The sequence below is a fragment of the Erpetoichthys calabaricus genome, chromosome 2 (assembly GCF_900747795.2).
Source record: "Erpetoichthys calabaricus chromosome 2, fErpCal1.3, whole genome shotgun sequence".
In the NCBI taxonomy this organism is placed as follows: domain Eukaryota; kingdom Metazoa; phylum Chordata; class Cladistia; order Polypteriformes; family Polypteridae; genus Erpetoichthys; species Erpetoichthys calabaricus.
The window spans coordinates 129,580,018-129,603,421 of NC_041395.2; the positions used below are offsets into that span (position 1 = coordinate 129,580,018).

The window sequence follows — 23,404 nt, forward strand, 5'->3', positions numbered from 1 at the left end:
AGCCCACCTGGACACCTCTACAGTCCTGCCCGGAGGTGCAATTAGCAACAGGTGATCAACCACCTGGAGCACTTCCGGGTGGGTTATAAAAAGGGCCAGCATTCACCACACAGGAGCCAGAATCGGGAGGAAGAGGATGAGGTTGCCTGGGAGGAGTGGTGGTGCCAAGGTGGAGAGAAAAGTGTTTGTGTGTTGACTAAGTGCTTGGTTTGGGACTGTGTTGTGGCTGGAGGGATTACGGGGAAGACGTGCTCTCCAGCTGAAGAAAAATAAAAAGTCTTGTTATTTTACACATGCCTCTGCGTCAGTCTGTGCCGGGTTGGGCGCAATATAGCGCCTTTTTCACAATGTTTTACTTAGTGTACTGTGACTGACAATTTCAATGAAACCTATTATAAGGAAATAATTTAAAAAAAAAAAAAACATACTGTATGCAAACATCATGGCCTATTGAACCCTGGTTTACACTGTAGTCTCACAAGAAGTACAGATGTTTGCTAATAATAGCTGAAAAAAATAAAAATCAGACACAGTTTGAAGTTCTTTAGGTTAGACTTGCAGATATTAGATATTTTAAGACTATCCTGACAAATAGATGATAATCACCAAAAACGTAAACACTCACATTGCTTCAGCGATGAAAACTACAGACAAATCTAAAAAACTGATATTAGATATTTTAAGTTTATCATGACAAGAGTTGCATTTGAGAATATACTGTATGTATGAACTGACTTTTTAGAGTTCAGGTTTGTGGAAAACAGGGCTGTTCTTGCAACCAAGCCGAATAAGAAATTCTAGTTGGTTGAAAGCCTCACTGAAAAGCACTCCTAGACTTTGTGAACCATTTGGCAAACTCTGTAATCATGAGGAAACAAAGTAGCAGCATGTCTTTGAGCTGGAAGAGGAAGGCAGATTCAGTGGAAAAACAGCAGATGAACACTGCCAGAGCAGTACAGGGTAAATTTGTCAGGAATCACAAACAGAGTTTAAGTATTCCTAGAAGGCAACAATGCTACCACCACTATGCCTTCCTCTTTGCAAAACATAGAGCTAAGGGGAAATACTTTTTAAATAAAGAAACAGCCTTGATGATTTTACCGAAAAAAAAATTCCACTAAGACAAAATAAGGACTCATTAGCTAGCAATATAGTTTCAATTTGTGTGCAGATATACTTTTAATAATTATGCTATGTTAGGAAAATGGATTAAATCACTCCCCGAGGTGATATTCTGTGCAGCTCAGGGATATCTGCAAGCTGCTTTAGGTATTTGCTTCACACACAAGTGTCTGGAGCTTCAGCTCTTTGGCATATAAAAGATGTTTTGTAGGTTTTTGCTACCTAAGCAAAGAGAACATTATATCCCCTGTGTTGTGCAATATGAAATGCATGGTGTACACTTATGTGTTTCTGAATCTCTTTTTTAAGGCACTATCTGGAGAACTGACATGTCAAATTCAAGATACTTTTCAACTACAAGGTCTTTATAAGAAAGGAGATATAATGCTGGGTGGGATATTTGAAGTAAGTTTTAAAACCAAAGTTCCAGACCTGTCTTTTAGAGCGAAGCCTGAAGAATGGACATGTGAAAGGTGAGACAAACAGTCAGATAAAAAAATAGTTACTTCTTAACATTGCACTATGCACTATATTCATATGACAAAATAAATGTATTGCAAAATGGAAATATAAATGTAATAATTGAAACATAACCCTTGAGATTATTTAGGAAAATAGTAAAAACTTAAGAAATAAGACATTAATGATAAACTTGGGTGGCACGGTGGGCAGTGGGTAGCACTGCTGCCTTGCAGTTAGGAGACCTGGGTTCACTTCCCGGGTCCTCCCTGCATGGAGTTTGCATGTTCTCCCTGTGTCTGTGTGGGTTTCCTCCGGGTGCTCCAGTTTCCTCCCACAGGCCAAAGACATGCAGGTTAGGTCCATTGACAATTCTAAATTGTCCCTAGTGTGTGCTTGGTGTGTATGTGTGTGCGTGTGCCCTGCCCGGGGTTTGTTTCCTGCCTTGCGCCCTGTGTTGGCAGGGATTGGCTCCAGCAGACCCCCGTGACCCTGTAGTTAGGATATAGCGGGTTGGATAATGGATGGATGGATGGTAAACTTTATGTGTGTTAAAATAACAGGGTTATATAATATGAAATCAAGTAGGGTAAATATTAAAAGTTATGCTTAGACCTTTGTAAGGTGTTGACAAATGCATGCCATATGTATTTTATTCTGTTACTCATGTTTTTTCAGTACAACAGTAACAATAACAATTCGCATATTTCCATAAGTGCCATGACCATTACAGGGTTTTGTGGCATCTGACCCTGTTCCAATAGCATTGGTTACAAGGCAAAAATCAACCCCAGACAGGTTTTCATTCATTGCCAGTTTGGTGACACTCATCAATCAACCTGATGAAGAGGTAAACTAAAGTACCAAGAGAAAATGCAAAGGGAAATCAGAAGAGCGTTAATATTTGTTACAAACTGCGGATATGATAGGAGTCAAATCTGGGCAACTGGATCAACGAGACAGAAGAAGTAATTGTTTTGCCACTTTCTGACAACAATGATAATAATCTAGTGATTTGCAAAGTAAATCCTGAAAGAAAGAAAATCAAGATAAATTCCTTGTGTTTATTGTTGCTCTTTATTTAAAACATATAAAATTATTCAGCTATAGTTTTAATGAATTTTGCATGCCAAATTAAAATGAACATACAATTTGCTTCCTTACAGCCTTGATTTTTCAGTTTTTCAGTGGGCTCAGACTATGGCCTTTACCATAGAAGAAATTAACCGTGATCAGAGCCTTCTTCCTAATATAACATTGGGATACAGACTTTACGATAATTGCATGAGACTGCAAGTTGCTCTCAGGGCAGCAACTGCTCTAGTTAGTGATGCTGGACTGAATATTGCTAAGAATCACTGCGATGGACTTCCTCCTGTTGTTGCTATTGTGGGGGATCCACTTTCAACACATTCAATTGCAATATCAAGAATGTTGGGGCTTTTCCGAATGCCTATGGTAATGCAAGTTCACATCTAGAATACTACTGTGACTTTTAAAAATCTATGGTAAAAATGTATGCTTTACTGGACTCGTCGGGAATTTTTCAACATTTCTACTATAAAACTTCTAAAACAATATTTTATATTTCATGTATATGTATGTTTTAAAGATTTTATGAGATGTTTAAAACTTATGTTAATTGTACTGCTTATACCCAACATGTCATCTATAACCTTTGACTGTTGTGATTTAAGATCTTAATGTACACTGACTTCTTTAATGTTTTTTCAGGTAAGCTTTTACGCTACATGCTCTTGTTTAAGCAATAAGCAAGATCACCCATCCTTCTTCAGAACAGTTCCCAGCGATGCCTTTCAGGTGAAAGCTATGGTACAGATTATCAAACATTATGGCTGGTCATGGGTAGGTGTAGTAGTGAGTGATGATGAGTATGGGCAATATGCTCTGAAAAACTTTAATGAGGAAATGAAATATATTGGTTGCATTTCATTTGCTGAAACAATTCCCAAAAGCAACATCAAGTTGACTGTGTCTCAGATTGTCAACAGGATAAAGCAGTCAACCTCTACAGTTATTGTTGTATTTTCTTCAAGAGCTGATGCAACATCTTTAGTGAAAGAGGCTGTTCAACAGAATGTTACTGGAAAGCAGTGGATTGCTAGTGAAGCATGGAGCACTGCGACTGCCTTAGCTACTGTAGAAAACTTTGCTTCCTTTGGAGGCACAATCGGTATTGCCATTAGAAAAGGTGTAATACCTGGCCTGGAAAAATTTCTCTTTAAGATTCAACCTGATTTATTGCCAGATAATAATTTAGGCCTCCGTTTCTGGGAAACGATGTTTGGCTGTACTTTCCAAGATAGTTCAAGGACAAAAAATGCATCTGCTGTATTTCAAAGTGGCAAAGCATGCACTGGACTAGAAAACATCACTGAAACCAAAACAGCATACAGTGATGTTTCAGAATCAAGAGCATCTTATAATGTCTATAAAGCAGTTTATGCCTTGGCACATGCCTTACATAATCTAATGCACTGTGAACGTGGAAAAGGGCCATTTGAAAACAACACTTGTGCTGACATCAAAAGCGTGCAACCGTGGCAGGTAAGGAAGTAACACAATGGATTCTTAAATTAATATATTTTTCTTAATTTATATTAATATTGTGGGGAAAGTGATTAAACACGTGGAAAGACATCCTGATCATGTTGGTTCATGGAAGTAATTTTTGGTTATCTGGCCACACATTGCAAAAGATCACATAAGCTAATGAGTGAAAAATTAAATTCCACTTAAATTAAGTTTCTCCAAGATTAACACATTAGCATTCTTCAATACTGATATAAATTATGTATCAGTTTTATTAATTTGCATTTAAAAAGTTCATTATTTCAGTATGATGGATTGTTTTGGTGTAACTCTGTTGAAGTTTCCAGTTTTTTCACAAACAACCAAAAATCCAGCTAAACAGAGAAAGATAGCCTAGTATAAAAAATCTAATTTTACAGTTTTCTGAAACCTTGTAATTGAAGTTTGTAGCCATGGGGATATCAGGCATAACATAAAAACCAACTCCAAATGAGATTCAAGTACTTTTCAGGGTACACTAGCATCTACTCCCACTTTCACTGCGGAAATCTAATGGTGCTGTTTATTTTAGCAAGCATCTCTTTAAAAAATAATGGGAATTACCAGATGAGAAAGACACACAAATGCAGGAAAGTGGACTAATTGCAGGGGCCAGTTTCAAACAAAGAAACATATATGTGGAGAAAACTGCAATCCACAGTTTCGTACTGGAACAGACTGAGAGCATGATCAGTTTATGTCCACAGTCAGAAAGAATTTCTATATGCAAGGTACATTTTGTGATATTGTATTCCAGAATTGTAAAATTAAACAGAATTATACTGTAAAATTTGATTTAGACAAGTATTACAAGATAAGTAAATTTTTGAAGTTAAAGTTAATTAATAAAGTCAAGCTATCATTTACACTTGCCATTGTGTTAATCTATATATATATATAATGAATAATTATAAATTTGTGCTTTCCAGAACAAAATACAGTGTAGATCAAATGGAACACCAGTTTTAACAATAATTAAGGAATATTGACTTTTTATTTAAACAACAAAAGTGACACAATAGAAAATGTATATTGATATTTAATGTGAAATATATGCAAACAAAAAGTCTGTGTGGCAAGAAATTATTTATTGTGATGTTCACTGATGCTGTTTTAGGTTATCTGTAATTTTTGGCCATAAGTCAGTAAGGATACACTATCAGGTTGCTGAGCTGATGAGCCATTAGTGACAACAAAATTCTTCATACGCCTCCTGGCGTAGCCTTGGTAGTTTTAGTACTGTAAAAACGCGTAGTGGCTCTAGTGTTGAGGTAGCCTTTTGTAGGAACTCTTGAACTACAGTGTCTAGAATTAAAATGTGTATTTGTAGCTATTTAGTGTAATTAAGCTAAATATCAAAAATGGTGCATAAAAGGGAAGAGTGTCAGCTCTGCGGCTAAGGATCTTCTCTGGTATCTAAAAGGTTGCCAGTTTAAGAGAGTAGGGATCCTACTCTGTTGGGCCCTTGAGCAAAGCCCACAACCTGAAAATTATTCAAGAGGTGTTGTATAAAAAGACAGTTTGTTCTCAGGAAATAACAAAGTAAATCCACATGGGTATAAAAACAAACCTAAAAAATGTATGAGATTAAACTTTCCCTCACATGGTTTTCAATAATTTTAATACAACAACAACATTTATTTATATAGCACATTTTCATACAAATAATGCAGCTCAAAGTGCTTTAAATGATGAAGAAAGAGAAAAAAGACAAAATAAATAAAAATTAGAATAAGGGAACACTAATTAACATATAAAAAAAAGTAAGGTCCGATAGCCAGGGAGGACAGAAAAAAATAAAATCTGCAGGGGTTCCAGGACATGAGACTGCCCAGCCCCCTCTAGGCATTCTGCCTAACATAAATGACCTCAATCAGTCGTCATGGTATTCAGGGTTCACATGGAAGAACTTGATGATGAATACAATGAAAGCTGCATGTTTTATTCTCAGTTGTGGCACTGTGAACATGATGGATGTGCGCTTACACTGCCCTGACATGTAACTTTTGATGTGAATTAATATTGTGGTTTTATTTCCTGGCCCAGCTAGCATAAGGCACAGTGCAGGAACAAACCCTGGACAGGGTGACAGTCCATTATAGAGCAAACATACACAGCAAACACACACTAAGGCTAGATTAGAGACTCCAATTCACCTAATCTGCATTTCTTTGGATGTTGCAAGGAAACTAGAGCACCCAAGATGAACATGCAAACTCCATGCAGAGAGGACATGGGAAGTGAACCCTGGTATACTTACTGCAAGGCAACAGTTCTACCACTGCACCACCATGTACAAATAGTATATATATATATACATATATATATATATATAGTATAGGTATTAATATTGGTAATTTGACTATAAAAGTAGACATAGTATGCTAGTTTTAAAAGCTTCATTTGAAACAGCAAGGCATAAAAATACGACTACTATACACAGAGCACTAACAAATACATTTGCATAATATTTTAAATGTATATGTTTACAACAAAACTGGAAAAAATATGTTTGAGTTAAAGTAATATATAAAAATATGTATTATGCTAATATCTTGTATAGGTACCATGGCTTTATAACAATATAAACATAATTTGTCGCTGTTTTTAATAATATTCACTATTCTCAATTTTATTTAACTTATTAAGCATCTCTGTTCTTACACAAGTAACATTTGTGTTTATATTTATTGTAACAAGCTTCTACATTATTTGAAAAAAGTAAGCTTTACAAATCGACTTAATGAAACAGTGGCTTTTGATGACAACGGAGATGCACTTGCTATTTATGACATTGTAAACTGGCAAAGAGAAGTTGATGGAAGTGTTACAACTAAAACCATTGGCATTTTTGATGCGGCAAAGAAAAGTGGAAAAGAGATTGAACTCAAGGAAGAGAACATTTTTTGGAACTTCCATTCTGGAAAGGTAAGTCTGATTACTTTTTTCTATTATGGATCAAACTAATAGTTACAAATATTATCATTTTAACATTTTAAGACAGATAATTAACTTGCCACTTCTTTATTATTCCATTATAATAATTAGTCAATGACCTTAACCTGTGGACTGAAGAACATCTTTTTCTTAGAGGAAAGATGAGATTTTTTATTAATAAAATAGAGTACCTGTTGTTATTTCATAATGATTCACAAATAAATTAACATATGTGAAGGGATAACAATCAGCACTGAATTGAAAATGCCTTGGAAGTTCCAAACATAACTTAAAAAAACATATGGAGTATGTAACATTTGTGTGCATGATTTGTCATTGCTCAAGTATCATAATATGTTTTATTATATTTGGGTTTTTTTTGGAAGATTATTATTTGTAGAATTCATAAAAAGTAATAGAACTTCCTAGGTATAGCCAAATTGTCAAACTTTAAAATCAGTCAAAGAAAACTCTTCAGTAATGTTGCAAAGATCAAACCTATCTCTTTCTAATCCTTCAGTAAATAACATCCATTCATTCATCCACTTGTTTTATTCCATTGCAGGCATCCATCCATTATCCAACTATATCCTAACTACAGGGTCACAGGGGTCTGCTGGAGCCAATCCCAGCCAACACAGGGCAGGAAACAAACCCCGGGCAGGGCGCCAGCCAACTGCAGGGCACACACTGACACACCAAGCACACACTAGGGACAATTTAGGATCGCCAATGCACCTAACCTGTATGTCTTTGGACTGTGGGAGGAAACCCACGCAGACACGGGGAGAACATGCAAACTCCACGCAGGGAGGACCCGGGAAGCAAACCTGAGTCTCCTAACTGTGAGGCAGCAGCGCTACCCACTGCACCATTGTGCCACCAAGCCATTGCAGGCATTCTCAAAAAATAGCCTTGAATCAAACACATGCACAAACACATCTACACTCATTTATGCCAAAATCGACCCCACGTGCAAGTGTTTGGGATGTGTAAAGAATCTGGATTAACCACAGAAAACCTAGAGGGAGCAAAGTTTAAACCCCATATAATATATGATTAGGCCTTGATTCATAAATGAGGTCTCAGGAGCTCTAAAGCAATTGCAGTACCCACCAGTTCCAGATGACATAAAAATCACATAAAATAAACAGATGCATCTAAATATGACTGTTCACTTTTCAGTTGCTCATCTTGAATGTCTTTTTTAAGTAATTGTCAATGAATTATACTTTAGTATTTAACTGCACGTGTTTCACCTCCTGAAATTTTCCACACAACTTTTTATAAGCCATTTTTATTACTATTGATATCATTTATTTGTAGGTTACCAACAATAATGTGAAATATTATAAAGATTTTTACACACCGTATTCATCTTGAGGCTGCATGGTGGTTTAGTGGTTAATGCTTTTGCCTTGCATTTTCACTGTGCAGTGCAGGTCTTTGTGGTGACTCCAGATTGGCCCTGTGTAGGTGTATATGTGAGTATGGCTTTAGAGTACAGTGTCCATTTTAGGACATCCTCCTCCCTCCGAAAAAACTCCATCCTTCCTACTACCTTCGACAAAATATTCCTCCTCCCTGCGAGGAATCCCCAGTCATCCCTCCTCCCTCCTCCCTCCTCTCTCCTCCCTCCTCCCTCCTCTCTCCTCCATCCGCTCTCAGTTCTCCGCTGTCCGTTTTCCGCCATCCACCCTCCTATCTCCGTCATCCGCCTTCAGCTCTCCATCAAACCCCACACTCCCCCCGCCCCCTCATCGACATTTTCGTTAATGAAGTGACGTAATACTTCAGCTCCACCATCTTCACAAGTTCATTAACCAAATTATTTGTCAATTATATTTCACAGTAAGAATTTACAGCACGACTCAAACGTGGGAACGAAAGTAAATGACGTTAATTGTTGAGTGTCTTTTAATATTGTTTAAGCATACATATTAACACATGTGCAATTAAACGTGTGCATTTACGGTGTGATTTTTCAGGCTTAAAAGCTCGCCTTTTATTAAAAAGGTAAATGCAAACTTTTTTCATTCTGAAGGGCACAAACCACGCAAAAATGTCGGTACACCAGATAAATAAGCGCAACATATTATCAGTTGTATGCTTACAATACATATAGAAATGTGTTAATCGTTAACTAATAGTATGGGATGGTGTTTTTCAACTCAGCTACAGATGCAGATGGAAACCAGAACTGCTTTGAAAAATACGAACGCCTTAGGACCGATCTGGAATAAGGTAGCACAGCGCCTTGATTTAAACGATTCCATGTCTTGGTGGGTTTGCGTTGCTTGTTGTCAATATCTTTACACCTGTTTTTAAGGCTTATTGACTGAAAGGGGCTTTCGTGAAAAAAGTTAGGGCTTTGCTACAGGATACACCCTCCACAAGTTAAGGAAGTTAAAAATAAAGGTATATATTTCTGTTTTATTTAAACCTTTTAAGTTTGTATGTGGGCGGCATGGTTAATGAACTTGTGAAGAAGGTGGAGCTGAAGTATTACGTCACTTCATTAATGAAAATGTCGATGAGGGGGCGGGGGGAGTGTGGGGTTTGATGGAGAGCTGAAGGCGGATGACGGAGATAGGAGGGTGGATGGCGTAAAACGGACAGCGGAGAACTGAGAGCGGATGGAGGAGGGAGGAGAGAGGAGGGAGGAGAGAGGAGGGAGGAGGGAGGAGGGGTGACTGGGGATTCCTCGCAGGGAGGAGGAATATTTTGTCGAAGGTAGTAGGAAGGATGGAGTTTTTTCGGAGGGAGGAGGATGTCCTAAAATGGACACTGTATTAGAGGGCCTGGTAACCTCCCCTGGGTTGCATCCTGCCTGGCACCCGATGTCAGGTTAGGTTGTAGTCTTTTCTAACCCTGAAGTGAATTACTGTAAGTGTGACTGAGAATGATGTTGTTCTAGTTTAGTTTAATACTTTTTTCTTTATACTCATTAGGCCTGTTCACAAGAAATTGATCTGCATGAACATATGTTTATGTCAATGTTTTTAACATCACATTCATTACCCATTTTCTTAATAAACAGGGCTGTTTTCCTTCAGATCAAATCTGATACTAGGACAACCATAATTGCTTTTACCAAAATTCTAATATTTACAGAAATTCCTTTTCAATGAATTATGCACTTAGTAATTTCAGTCTTTTAGGTCCCCGACTCTGTTTGCAGTAGAAGTTGTCCACCAGGCACAAGAAAAGCAAATAGAAAAGGAGAACCTGCCTGTTGTTTTGATTGCATACCATGTGCAGATGGGGAAATCAGCGATCAAGTGGGTATGTAACTCATTTTGGGGTCATGCAGAAAATCAAAATTTCCTATTATATTTTTAAAAAGTTAATTTCTTTTTTGTTCCACATTCCTTAAACATATAGGTTCATACAAATCTAATAGTTAATTATAGCCAGAGGCAGGCTATTAAGATCATACAAACCATTTTACATAGTTCTTATATACACTTTATATTCCTAAATAAAGTTAAATGTTAATCTTTTGCTGATTAAATTTTGGTTGTATTCTATACTCTTGTTAGCACCACTTTGTAATGATACAATTTTAAACTACCATGGTAGAGATAGTCTTTGATAATGAGAGGTACGTTTTTATTGGCCTGCACTCTACGATATCAGGCATTGGTTTCTCTCTGGGTGTATTCACATTTGTGCAGTAGCTTTTGTCCCATGTGTGCAGCACACAGCTTCAAATGCACTGATAAACTAATTATCTACAGCAGGGATATTCATATAGTTCTAATGTTACTGCGTCTCTTCTACAATTCATACCTGTATCTTTTAGGGTAGGAACTTCAACAGAAACTTGATTCGATAAAACACTGACTACATATGTTATTATTTATACTTTTTCAATAATTTAATTCATTTGAAACTATTCAATATAAAACTTAATGACTTCAAAAGAAAAGTCTTGACGACCTTAAGCTAAGTAAGGAAAGATGAAGTAGGGTGTTTCTTCGCATGATTTGCAAGTCAATAGAAAGCCAATTTGATTCTTTATGAAAAGAAGTCTGCTAAGTGGAAAATAATAAATTATCTGTTTGTGTGCAACATAGTAAGAGAACATCTCACGTTCATTTGTTATTAGCCTTTTTGGGTTATACTTTAGCTTAGAAACCAATTATAACCAACTATTAAAAGTCTAACAATCCTAAAATATAGGTCTTTCAAGCATGATATGAATATAAAACTGAAAAATGACAGTACCATATTTCAAGAACCTTTTTATTTTTAATGATAAGCGATTATTAATAATTGCATACTTAATAAAATGTTTATAAACTTTTAACTGCTGGTTTATAATGGATACCCAAGGTGTAAATGTCTTTTGTTATGATAATAAAAATGAAATACTGCAACTGTTAATCATTAAGCAGTTTGTTAAAGATGCTTTAATCTACCCAACAGAAGTTATCCTTTATGTGGTTTCTGAATATTTGAATTATAATAAAGGACATTTTCTTGATGAAACTGCATGAACCATTTATCAAAGAAGGACTGGGTCATTGTGGGTGACCTTTTTAATGACACTATGCAGAAGACTTTAAAATACATAATAAATCATACAAATACAGTCACCATAATTTAATAAACATTCTGGCAATCCAGTCCCAGAAAAAAGCATATTAAAAGTGTTTAGACAAATTGAATAAAAAGAAGCAAAGTAAGCTTTGTGATATATAAAATAATACTTTTTTTGTGATATATAAAATAACACTATTTTCATATACTACAGTTATTATCAAAAAAAAAAATCATTGTATGGAAATTTTTTTTTTTCCTTAGATAATTCTCGTAAATCTGTTACCAACAATTGAAGATCATAAGCTGTACATTTCTTGTCTTATTGCATAAGTACAATGATTTCTATTTTTTCCTGTTGTAGACTCCATTTCCTGTGTTTCATGCCCAATGGAGTATTGGTCAAATTATGAAAGAAATAAGTGCGTTATAAGGGAAGTTGAATTTCTTTCTTATGAAGATGCAATGGGAATTACTTTAACAAGTACAGCTTTATTTGGAGCCTGTTTGTCAGTTGGAGTGCTTGCTGTTTTTATTCACCATCGCAACACTCCGGTCGTGAAGGCCAACAACTCTGAACTCAGTTTTCTTTTATTGGTGTCCCTGACTTTGTGCTTTCTCTGTTCTTTGTGTTTTATTGGGAAGCCCTCAGACCTGACGTGTAGACTGAGGCATGTGATGTTTGGAATTAGTTTTGTTTTGTGTATTTCTTGCATTCTTGTCAAAACAATTGTTGTATTAATGGCTTTTAAAGCCACTCTCCCCGGAAATAACATGATGAAATGGTTTGGAGTTGCACAACAGAGAAGCACCGTCTTCTTCTGTACCTTTATTCAGTCATTAGTATGTACAGTATGGCTGATGACAGCTCCTCCTGTTCCAGCTAAAATCCCCACGTTTCAAACAGCAAAACTAATCTTTGAATGCAATGTTGGTTCTCTGACAGGATTTAGCTGTTTGTTAGGATACATTGGCTTGTTAGCTTCAATCTGCTTTGTATTGGCTTTCTTTGCAAGGAACTTACCAGACAATTTTAATGAGGCCAGGTTTATTACATTCAGCATGCTGATCTTCTGTGCAGTTTGGATTACTTTCATACCTGCTTATATTAGCTCTCCTGGAAAATATACAGTAGCTGTTGAAATATTTGCAATTTTAGCTTCAAGTTTTGGTCTCCTTGTTGCAATATTTAGTCCAAAGTGTTACATTATTTTGTTTAAGCCTGAAAGAAACACAAAAAAAGCTATGATGAGTCGAACTTTAAGTGACTAATGATTTTATTTGCAGCAGATTGATGCCTAAAGTCATTAAGCAGCACAATTAGTATATTATTTTAATAGTATCTACAGTATTTACAATCTGTCAATATACATACCGTATATTAAACTGAGCATAACAATAAATTAGATTATTCGTTCATTTTAAACTCTTTTGCTTCATTTTTGTCAAGTTTTTTATTTGCTCTTTCATCCTCTTTAATAAAACCCCTGTGTGCGTCCAGTGTTCGTGTGTGTGTGTCTTCTGGTGAAGTGCGCATGCGCGGGGCACGGTGCAATGCTTCAAAGGCCGCCTGACGCGTCATACAAGACAGAGAGGGCGGGACCTATAAAATATCGCGCGGCACATCCAATCAGATTTCGGTAAATGAGGTAAGACCTAAAACATAAAACACAAAAAATCCAATTGGGTACTGAGAGGTGGAGACCAGCTTCCCCATTGTTGTGCAAATGTTCACTCTGAGGATGTCAGATTTGCGATTAAGAAGCTTGACCCGGTAAAGTGTAAAGTGTCCGTCGTTGAAGGGGTATTCCTAAATATATGAATTTTCATGATATTACAATACGATGACTTTTAAAACTAGATTTATTTTTGCGCACATTACATCAGTTGCTGGGGAGAATCTGCTGATTGCCCACCATTGTGACAGAAAATTAAACGCATATTACGGACAGCAAAGCCAGTATTACTGTCAGAGAAAATTACAGGCATTTTACGAGAAAAATTTAATGAGGTAAAAGGTCCCTTGCCATTTAATATAGACTGTTCCTACTAAGGGCGGCACGGTGGCGCAGTGGGTAGCGCTGCTGCCTCGCAGTTGGGAGACCTGGGGACCCGGGTTCGCTTCCCGGGTCCTCCCTGTGTGGAGTTTGCATGTTCTCCCTGTGTCTGCGTGGGTTTCCTCCGGGCGCTCCGGTTTCCTCCCACAGTCCAAAGACATGCAGGTTAGGTGGATTGGAGTTTCTAACTTGGCCCTAGTGTGTGCTTGGTGTGTGGGTGTGTTTGTGTGTGTCCTGCGGTGGGTTGGCACCCTGCCCGGGATTGGTTCCTGCCTTGTGTGCCCTGTGTTGGCTGGGATTGGCTCCAGCAGACCCCCGTGACCCTGTGTTTGGATTCAGCGGGTTGGAAAATGGATGGATGGATGGATGTTCCTACTAATGTTTATGGACTACTGATCTCATTGACAATCAAACCACGGCTCATAACTATGGACGGTTCACCTATTCGTAATGGTGTATTGGAAGTCGTAACACCACCAGTAACTGTTTGTACTGGCACATGAAATAAGGAAAAAAAATACTTATTTATAATCCATTTCTAATATAATTTCAGTGTTTCATGGTTGCAATTGCACAACCCTGCCAAGCCCGATGAGCATATACAGAGGCCACACCATGATATGACATTTACTTTTTAATTATTTATGTATAGTCATTCCTTATCCTTTAACAATCACCACAGCATTCTTTTAAGAGCCTGAGTAAACTAATATAGGGAGAATGTTTAGAAGACATCATTCAAGTGTGGTAACTGAACCCATGATGTTTGAAGTGTAAAACTGCACACCACAAAGCTTCAAAGTTATACTAAAGCACTACTTACAAATCAGGCATAGCATCAAGACCATCATTAAACACTGTTCTCAATAGAGTCAAAACTGTGATCAGAATCTGACTCAAGCTTTGTGTGTAATGATGCTTTAAGATATCACAGAAACCATTTATTTTCTGTCTTTTATGCACAGCTATGACATGTAATATGAATGGCCAATCTGAGGCAACCACACATCATCAGAATGGGCTGAAACTCAGCTATCCAATGGTAATGAACTTTTCACTGCATGGGGATTGAAGTAGGTAAAATCTTTGCTAAAAGCAGGTTCACACTGCTTGCTCGCGGTATAACCATGCAAATCACGTTTTAATAATGAATGAGAGCAGGCAATACGGAAACAGACACCTGTAGGTGTGTACAACTGCAAATATTGGTTTTGATTAACATATGGGTTTACTGCAGCGTACACAAATAGTTTTGACATATGGCTATGTACCATTAATGGAACATCTCATGTATAAGTGGTTAATTACTATATCAGACCTCACTGGTAAATCAAAAAAATTTCCTAAAATCTTTGATTAAAAATGTCAAATGAGTGACATAGTTTTGAGCTGTACAGTGTGATGCAATGGCTTTTGTCATAACTAGTTTACTGCCATTTCAAGGCTTTTCATCCAACAATGAAATAATATAGGCTACTTTTCCCTATCAGAAATATAAGGTGTATTGCTAAAGGGAATGTATAGGAGTCAGATGGAGATGTATTTTTTCTTGGTACAAAGAGAATTGTCTAAACATTAGCATGGAGAGTCGCATGCGTACTTAAGAGTCTATAGCTGCAGGTGGAAGCTGCCATCGCTGTACTTTGTATATAAGAGCCAGATCGAAAGTTATTTACCTATTTATCATGATTTATTTACTTACTTCCTACAGCGTAAAGTCACAGGTAGACTGCAGAGCTTCCAGTGTACATATGCAAAGTACAGTGCATTCGGAAAGTATTCACAGCGCATCACTTTTTCCACATTTTGTTATGTTACAGCCTTATTCCAAAATGGATTAAATGCATTTTTTCCTCAGAATTCTACACACAACACCCCATAATGACAACATGAAAAAAGTTTACTTGAAGTTTTTGCAAATTTATTAAAAATAAAAAAACTGAGAAATCCCATGTACATAAGTATTCACAGCCTTTGCTCAATACTTTGTTGATGCACCTTTGGCAGCAATTACAGCCTCAAGTCTTTTTGAATATGATGCCACAAGCTTGGCACACTTATCCTTGGCCAGCTTCGCCCATTCCTCTTTGCAGCACCTCTCAAGCTCCATCAGGTTGGATGGGAAGCGTCGGTGCACAGCCATTTTAAGATCTCTCCAGAGATGTTCAATCGGATTCAAGTCTGGGCTCTGGCTAGGCCACTCAAGGACATTCACAGAGTTGTCCTGAAGCCACTCCTTTGATATCTTGGCTATGTGCTTAGGGTCATTGTCCTGCTGAAAGATGAACCTTCGCCCCAGTCTGAGGTCAAGAGCGCTCTGGAGCAGGTTTTCATCCAGGATGTCTCTGTACATTGCTGCAGTCATCTTTCCCTTTATCCTGACTAGTCCCCCAGTTCCTGCCGCTGAAAAACATCCCCAAAGTATGATGCTGCCACCACCATGCTTCACTGTAGGGATGGTATTGGCCTGGTGATGAGCAGTGCCTGATGCCTGGCATTCACACCAAAGAGTTCAATCTTTGTCTCATCAGACCAGAGAATTTTCTTTCTCATGGTCTGAGAGTCCTTCAGGTGCCTTTTGGCAAACTCCAGGTGGGCTGCCATGTGCCTTTTACTAAGGAGTGGCTTCCGTCTGGCCACTCTACCATACAGGCTTGATTGGTGGATTGCTGCAGAGATGGTTGTCCTTCTGGAAGGTTCTCCTCTCTCCACAGAGGACCTCTGGAGCTCTGACAGAGTGACCATTGGGTTCTTGGTCACCTCCCTGACTAAGGCCCTTCTCCCCCGATCGCTCAGTTTAGATGGCCGGCCAGCTCTAGGAAGAGTCCTGGTGGTTTCGAACTTCTTCCACTTACGGATGATGGAGGCCACTGTGCTCATTGGGACCTTCAAAGCAGCAGAAATTTTTCTGTAACCTTCCCCAGATTTGTGCCTCAAGACAATCCTGTGGGATCTTATATAGACAGGTGTGTGCCTTTCCAAATCATGTCCAATCAACTGAATTTACCACAGGTGGACTCCAATTAAGCTGCAGAAACATCTCAAGGATTTTGAGCTTCATGGCAAAGGCTGTGAATACTTATGTACATGTGCTTTCCCAATTTTGTTATTTTTAATAAATTTGCAAAAGTCTCAAGTAAACTTTTTTCATGTTGTCATTATGGGGTGTTGTGTGTAGAATTCTGAGGAAAAAAATTAATTTAATCTATTTTGGAATAAGGCTGTAACATAACAAAACGTGGAAAAAGTGATGCGCTGTGAATACTATCCGGATGCATTGTACATCAAAGGCTAAAGTGCGACGTGCATTCTTGCTCCGATGTACAACCGTCGTCATCATCTGAGTTTACCTCTGTTATAGCGCGTCTTTATGTGAAAACAGCAGTGTCAGATGGGAGGTTGGGGGGTGGGATCGTGAATGCGACTGAGAGAATAAAACTGAATAAAAAAAAAAACAAAGCTAACCTTTACAAGTATCATAAATTTACACCGGCTGTTACAGACTCAAATCAAATGTATGTTTTTATTCTAAGATAGTAAGAATAAGAGCAGCTCACTTCTCAAAGCAGAGTCATCTGGGGTTGAACTCATGAAGTTTGGATTATCAGTCAAAAGTTGTTACTGTTGCGCCACCGAAACGATTGTATCAAAGGGCTGTCAATGTCGCACCCTAACGCGGGTTCTTTTTCTGCAGTTATATTCTTGAATAGAAGCGCACTTGTTCTGTTATATTTGTACCTTTTGTGAAAGTGTTTATTTGTAATTTGGACTTCAGGCTTCACACATTATACACGTCATGTCTACATTTTGTCAATTATTACCAAAACATGAGAAACGTTTCTGTTTTAATGATGTGTTTATATAGATTGTTGTAGACACGGAACACACATAAAATGCATGTGTTCCAAATAGCCATACAGTATTTATAAAAGGTGTCATTTTGCTTGACTTCTCACTCTATACAACTCTAAGCAACTGACACACAGGTAAACAGACTTGAGCTGAGAAAACTATGCAGCGGTGGGGGGAGTGATAGTAGGCTGCTTGCTGCTTATTGACACATTTACAGGACAAAAGATGCTGATGGAGAGGTGCGAAGCGATTTAAAGTGGGATGGATCTATGAGTTTTTTCATAGGCTTTGGTAATTCTAGTGTTAAAGTATGGTATTTTTCAAGTCAAAGTTTTTCTTTACAAACATTGCATATATGCATTTCCAACAGAAAAATGTGTTCCAAAGTTCAGTATTTTCTCTAAGTTTAAAACAATATCTTTTCCTCACTGCCGTTTTACAATGGAAGCAATGGGGCATGAAGCACCAACAGAAAATAAAAGCCTAAACTTACCAATTACATCTGCTTTGAGTTTCAATAAAAGAAAACATGTCTCCCTTGCTTCTGATGCAAGTTTGTGACAACAAAAGGAAGCTGAGAATACTCATTTTATTGCATATTTCTGATACTATTTTTCCCATCTTAAGGAGGCATTTTTGTTTGCTTGCGTGAGTTCTCACATAAATATGGAAGTACCTCAAAACAAAATTAACTCACATGGTATGAACAGTTTACTGTGATTTGTTCTTTCAAGAGGAAATCACTCCCCGGTGGGGTGAAAGGATATTGTGGAAGAAAGTACAAAAGGTGGGGCGCACAGCTGGTTTTCTTTTAAAATGGCTGAATATCGTAATATTGTTTTTTGTTCTAAAATGACATGTATGCACTATTTTATATAGTGTGTGTAATGGCAATACACGGATCAATACTCAACAACTGTCTTGGCTTGACAAATTAGCACTTTCATTAAGTTTTAAGGCTTTTTTATTCCTACAATACTCATGCCCTATTAATCTATAATAATAAAAGGCAAAGCCCTCACTGACTCACTCACTCACTCACTGACTGACTGACTGACTCATCACTAATTCTCCAACTTCCCGTGTAGGTGGAAGGCTGAAATTTGGCAGGCTCATTCCTTACAGCTTACTTACAAAAGTTAGGCAGGTTTCATTTCGAAATTCAAAGCGTAATGGTCATAACTGGAACATATTTTTTGTCCATACACTGTAATGGAGGAGGCGGAGTCACGTATCGCGTCATCACGCCTCCTACGTAATCACGTGAACTAAAAACAAGGAAGAGATTTACAGCACGAGTCACACGCGGGAACGAAGGTAAATGACGTTAATTTTTGACTGTCTTTTAATACTGTGTAAGCATACATATTAACACATGTGCAATTAAACGTGTGCATTTACGGGGTGATTTCTCAGGCTTAAAAGCTCACCTTTTATCAAACGCGGGAACAAAGGTAACTGACGTTGTTCACTGTCTTTTAATACTGTGTAACCATACATATTAACACATGTGCAATTAAACGTGTGCATTTACGGGGTGATTTCTCAGGCTTAAAAGCTCGCCTTTTACTAAAAAGGTAAATGCAAAACTATTTTCAATCAGTTTATTGAAACGCTCCCGTTAAGGATTGCAATAACATATTCGCGAGATAAAAGAACGAAGTAGGGGGAAATGGAGGAACAGCCGCAAACAGCGAAGAGCAAAAAATTAATTAAACAATTGAGAACGGAGCGAGTTAAGCATACAAGCATGTTCATAAGGGAAACAAAGCACGGTGTAAAACGTAAGTTTAAATTAAGTTTATAGAAACGCTCCCGCTGCGGATTGCAATAACATATTCGCGAGATAAAAGTTTAATGAGAAGACACGAGGTATAAACGAACCACACGCCGTGGCGCAACGTTAGGGGCAACAGTTTCAACCATTCTATGATCTGCTTCTCGCAACTGAAAGACGGCACATGGCGGATGTTAGCCGACTTGCTGACCGCAACGTTAGGGGCTTCAACTATGGCGCTGACGCCACATCTCAGTGCCAACACTTTGCAGACTGTACTTAAAAGACACGCCCTCCTCACTGGACAGTTAAAAACACCAATCAAACTAACGATGACATCAAGTATTACCCAATCAAAAGTAGGAAAGGAGGCATCTTCATAAAATGCGTGTGGGATGATTTGCATGAGATGCTGCTTTAAAAAAAAAATGATAAAAAAAATACGGGATAAATCCCGTCCAGTATTGATTCAAAACGGGACGCGCAATTTATGTGAATGTATGTATGTATATATCTATGTCTATATATATATATGTAGATATGTAAATTTGTATATGTATATATATGTTTATATGTGTATATGTAGATATGTATATATATATGTATATATATGTTTATGTGTGTGTGTGTGCATATTATATATATAAAAGACAGCAACACTCATAACATATATATATAATATATGTATATATATATATATATAATATATGTGTATATATATATATATATAATATATAAATATATATATATATATAATATATGTGTATATGTATATATATATATATATATATATATATATATGACAGCAACACTCATAACAATGACAACACAATTACATTGACAATCATGTTACGTTATTTTTAAAATGTTTCCTTTACTTTTTCATAACCTCTTTAACACACTACTTCTCCGCTGCGAAGCGCGGGTATTTTGCTAGTTCCAATATAAAACACAGTGTTGGCAAGATATTTTTAAAAATGTATAGAAAGTGGTGGATTTTGGAACACAATTTTGTTTGGCAAATGCATAAAATCATATGAAAAAGTTTGGGAACCCCTCTCAGCCTGCATTATAATTTACTCTACTTTCAACAAAAAAGATAATAGGTATGTCTTTCATTTCTTAGGAACATTTGAGTACTAGGGTGTTTTCCGAACAAAGGTTTTTAGTGAAGCAGTATTTAGTTGTATGAAATTAAATCTAATGTGAAAAACTTGGGTACCCTTGTAATTTTGCTGATTTGAATGCGTGTAACTGCTCAGTACTGATTACTTCATCCATCCATCCATCCATCGTCTTCCGCTTATCCGAGATCGGGTCGTGGGGGCAGCAGCTTGAGCAGAGATGCCCCGACTTCCCTCTCCCCGGCCACTTCTTCTAGCTCTTCCGGGAGAATCCCAAGGCGTTCCCAGGCCAGCCGAGAGAAGTACTGATTACTTGCAACACCAAATTGGTTGGATTAGCTCGTTAAGCCTTGAACTTCATAGACAGGTGTGTCCAATAATGAGAAAGGTATTTAAGGTGGTCAATTGCAAGTTGTGCTTCCCTTTGACTCTCCTCTGAAGAGTGACAGCATGGGATCCTCAAAGCAACTCTCACATGATCTGAAGACAAAGATTGTTCAGTATCATGGTTTAGGGGAAGGCTACAAAAAGCTATCTCAGAGGTTTAAACTGTCAGTTTCAACTGTAAGGAATGTAATCAGGAAATGGAAGGCCACAGGCACAGTTGCTGTTAAACCCAGGTCTGGCAGACCAAGAAAAATACAGGAGCGGCATAAGCGCAGGATTGTGAGAATGGTTACAGACAACCACATCTGTATGGCAGGGTGACAAGAAAGAAGCCCTTTCTGCTCTCACACCACAAACAGAATCGCTTGTTAATAATAATAATTCAAGACAGGTTCCATCCCTCATACGCAAGGTTGCAGTGGTCCTCATATGGGAACCCAGTTGGGACACCCACAGGGATATGGAGTCCAAAATTGCAATCCTGTCGGGATCCCTACATTCCAATGGAGGGTGCCATCAGGGGAGGACATCCATACTTTCATTGTGGCCCAGAAGTGCTTCCTGGAAGACATGGCACGACATTGGAAGCATTCCTGGGTCCAGTATAAAACAAAGCCCGATGCCACAGATGGACGAGTCAGAGTCGAGAGGCAGTGGGCGACACTCAGGTGGAGGAAAGAAGGAAAAAGAATAGTATTGGTTTATTGTGATTTGGTGTCTAATATCTGGGGAGTATTGTGTTTAAAAGTGTTTGTGTGAATAAAGAGTCTACTTTATTCATACATCATGTGTTGTGTTACTGAGTCTGGGGTTTGGGGCTCCCTGGGGCCCCCTGGTGGTCACAACTGTTATCCTGTTTAACAACTTTAGCTATTATACATATGGCATAAAGATGAGCAATTTTAGCCTATTTCTGTTTCTGTGATTGCTTTTTTCTAAAAGGTTATTAAATGTTTAATAAATATTGTATATTATATATTTTATTGTGTTATAAAGATTATGTTTAACAAAATTACTATATATAATATAATATAATATAATATAATATAATATAATATAATATAATATAATATAAAGGGTTTCAAGTAGATCTATTGCCCTGAATCTGAAGGTTAAACAATCCTCAGTGAACCCTGCACAAACTACCCCTCCTATAAATCATTGTACTTCCATTCCTGTTCTAAAATGCACCTGAAAATCCTGTAAATGTTAGCTATGCAGATAGATTTCAGCCACATGCGAAATCTTTGGATATCTTCAATTTCACCAGGACTAGGATATGATGTTGAGGAGAGTCTCTGAAAACCTGTCAGTGGTGTCACTAAGCTTTTCACCTATCCTTAGATGTGTTATACAGAGCTGTCAGACGGACTTTATTTATGGCACTTTTTTGGACATTGTTTCTAGAATGAATACTGAAAACTGAATTTTCTCCATTCTGAAACTTACAGTATATGCATTCCTAATGAAGCATCATATCTGTACAACACTTGGGCAACACAGCATATATTACTCGTTTTTGCCGGTGCAAACCTGTAGCCCCTATTGCTAAGCTCTTCTTTTTTTTCTAGAGCCTACTGTTTTAGCCTGAAGGTTGCCAAGTTGTGTTTAAGATGTTGGAGAAGCAGGTTTTGTTCAGATAATTATCTCAGAACATTCAGCAAATTTGCTTTTGTAAACGTTATTTGGACTTTTTTTAGACAGCATTAGATTTAGAAAGTTAGCTGGTGACACTGTGGGTTACATGTTTTTTACCTGTAACAGTCTCCAGGTTCATTATCCTTTAATATATGGATAAAACATTTTCAAACTGACAAGAACTTTTCCAAGGGATTACAGAAACAGTCAAAATCCCTAGTCCTTGGCTTCAATCTTGTATAGCATTCATGTGTCAACTTTTGCTCTTCTCAGTTGTACTTGAATCCCTGCCTTTGTCTATGTAAGGATTTTTACTACTCAGATTAAACTACCGGTTCGTGCAAACACACTTGAAGGGAGCTGCTGATTACAGACTGCTTTGAAAATCCAGCAAACAGTCATTGATCTCATATGCAAAGTTTTGTTCCTGTGCATTGGAAAAAAAGTGAGCAATTAAAAGAAAATTATACTTAAAGTAGTTTTAAATTATTAGAAAAACCTTTTAAAAAAGCAAATGCTATGATACTATGTGGGAGCATGTGCTGATTATATTATAACTTAAAATAAATCCCTAATAAATAAACTGGGTGCTGTTTGATACCGAAATGGACTAAGCATGAAATGATTCCAACAATTTACAGTTGATTATATGATTCTAATTTTTATGTGTATTATCTAGAGTTTAATGCATTATGAATTTTAGTTACATGTCAAGATTGCTCACACGAAAAAATTAAATATTTATATTACTGTTTATATTTTCTGTTCGACTCAGGAACAAGTTGCCAGGCCCCTTGTGAAATAAATCCCTGCTAGCATTTCTTCAGTGAGACACTTGGGGGAAAAATAAACTACATAAATGAACAGAGATGCCTTTACTTTCCACTTCTTTTTCTTTTTTAGCGATTGTGAAA

The 23,404-nt window shown here is 37.4% G+C and overlaps 1 protein-coding gene across 1 annotated transcript; it reads left to right on the forward strand.

The window, feature by feature from the left end:
• Window positions 1-1,368: 1,368 nt before the first annotated feature.
• LOC114645368 (extracellular calcium-sensing receptor-like) lies at window positions 1,369-12,959 on the forward strand. Its single transcript, XM_028793228.2, has 6 exons — window positions 1,369-1,595; window positions 2,748-3,039; window positions 3,316-4,149; window positions 6,874-7,101; window positions 10,272-10,395; window positions 12,020-12,959. Exons 1-6 carry the CDS (start codon window positions 1,384-1,386, stop codon window positions 12,925-12,927), a joined length of 2,598 nt encoding a protein of 865 aa, XP_028649061.2. The 5' UTR covers window positions 1,369-1,383; the 3' UTR covers window positions 12,928-12,959.
• The last annotated feature ends 10,445 nt before the right edge of the window (window positions 12,960-23,404 follow it).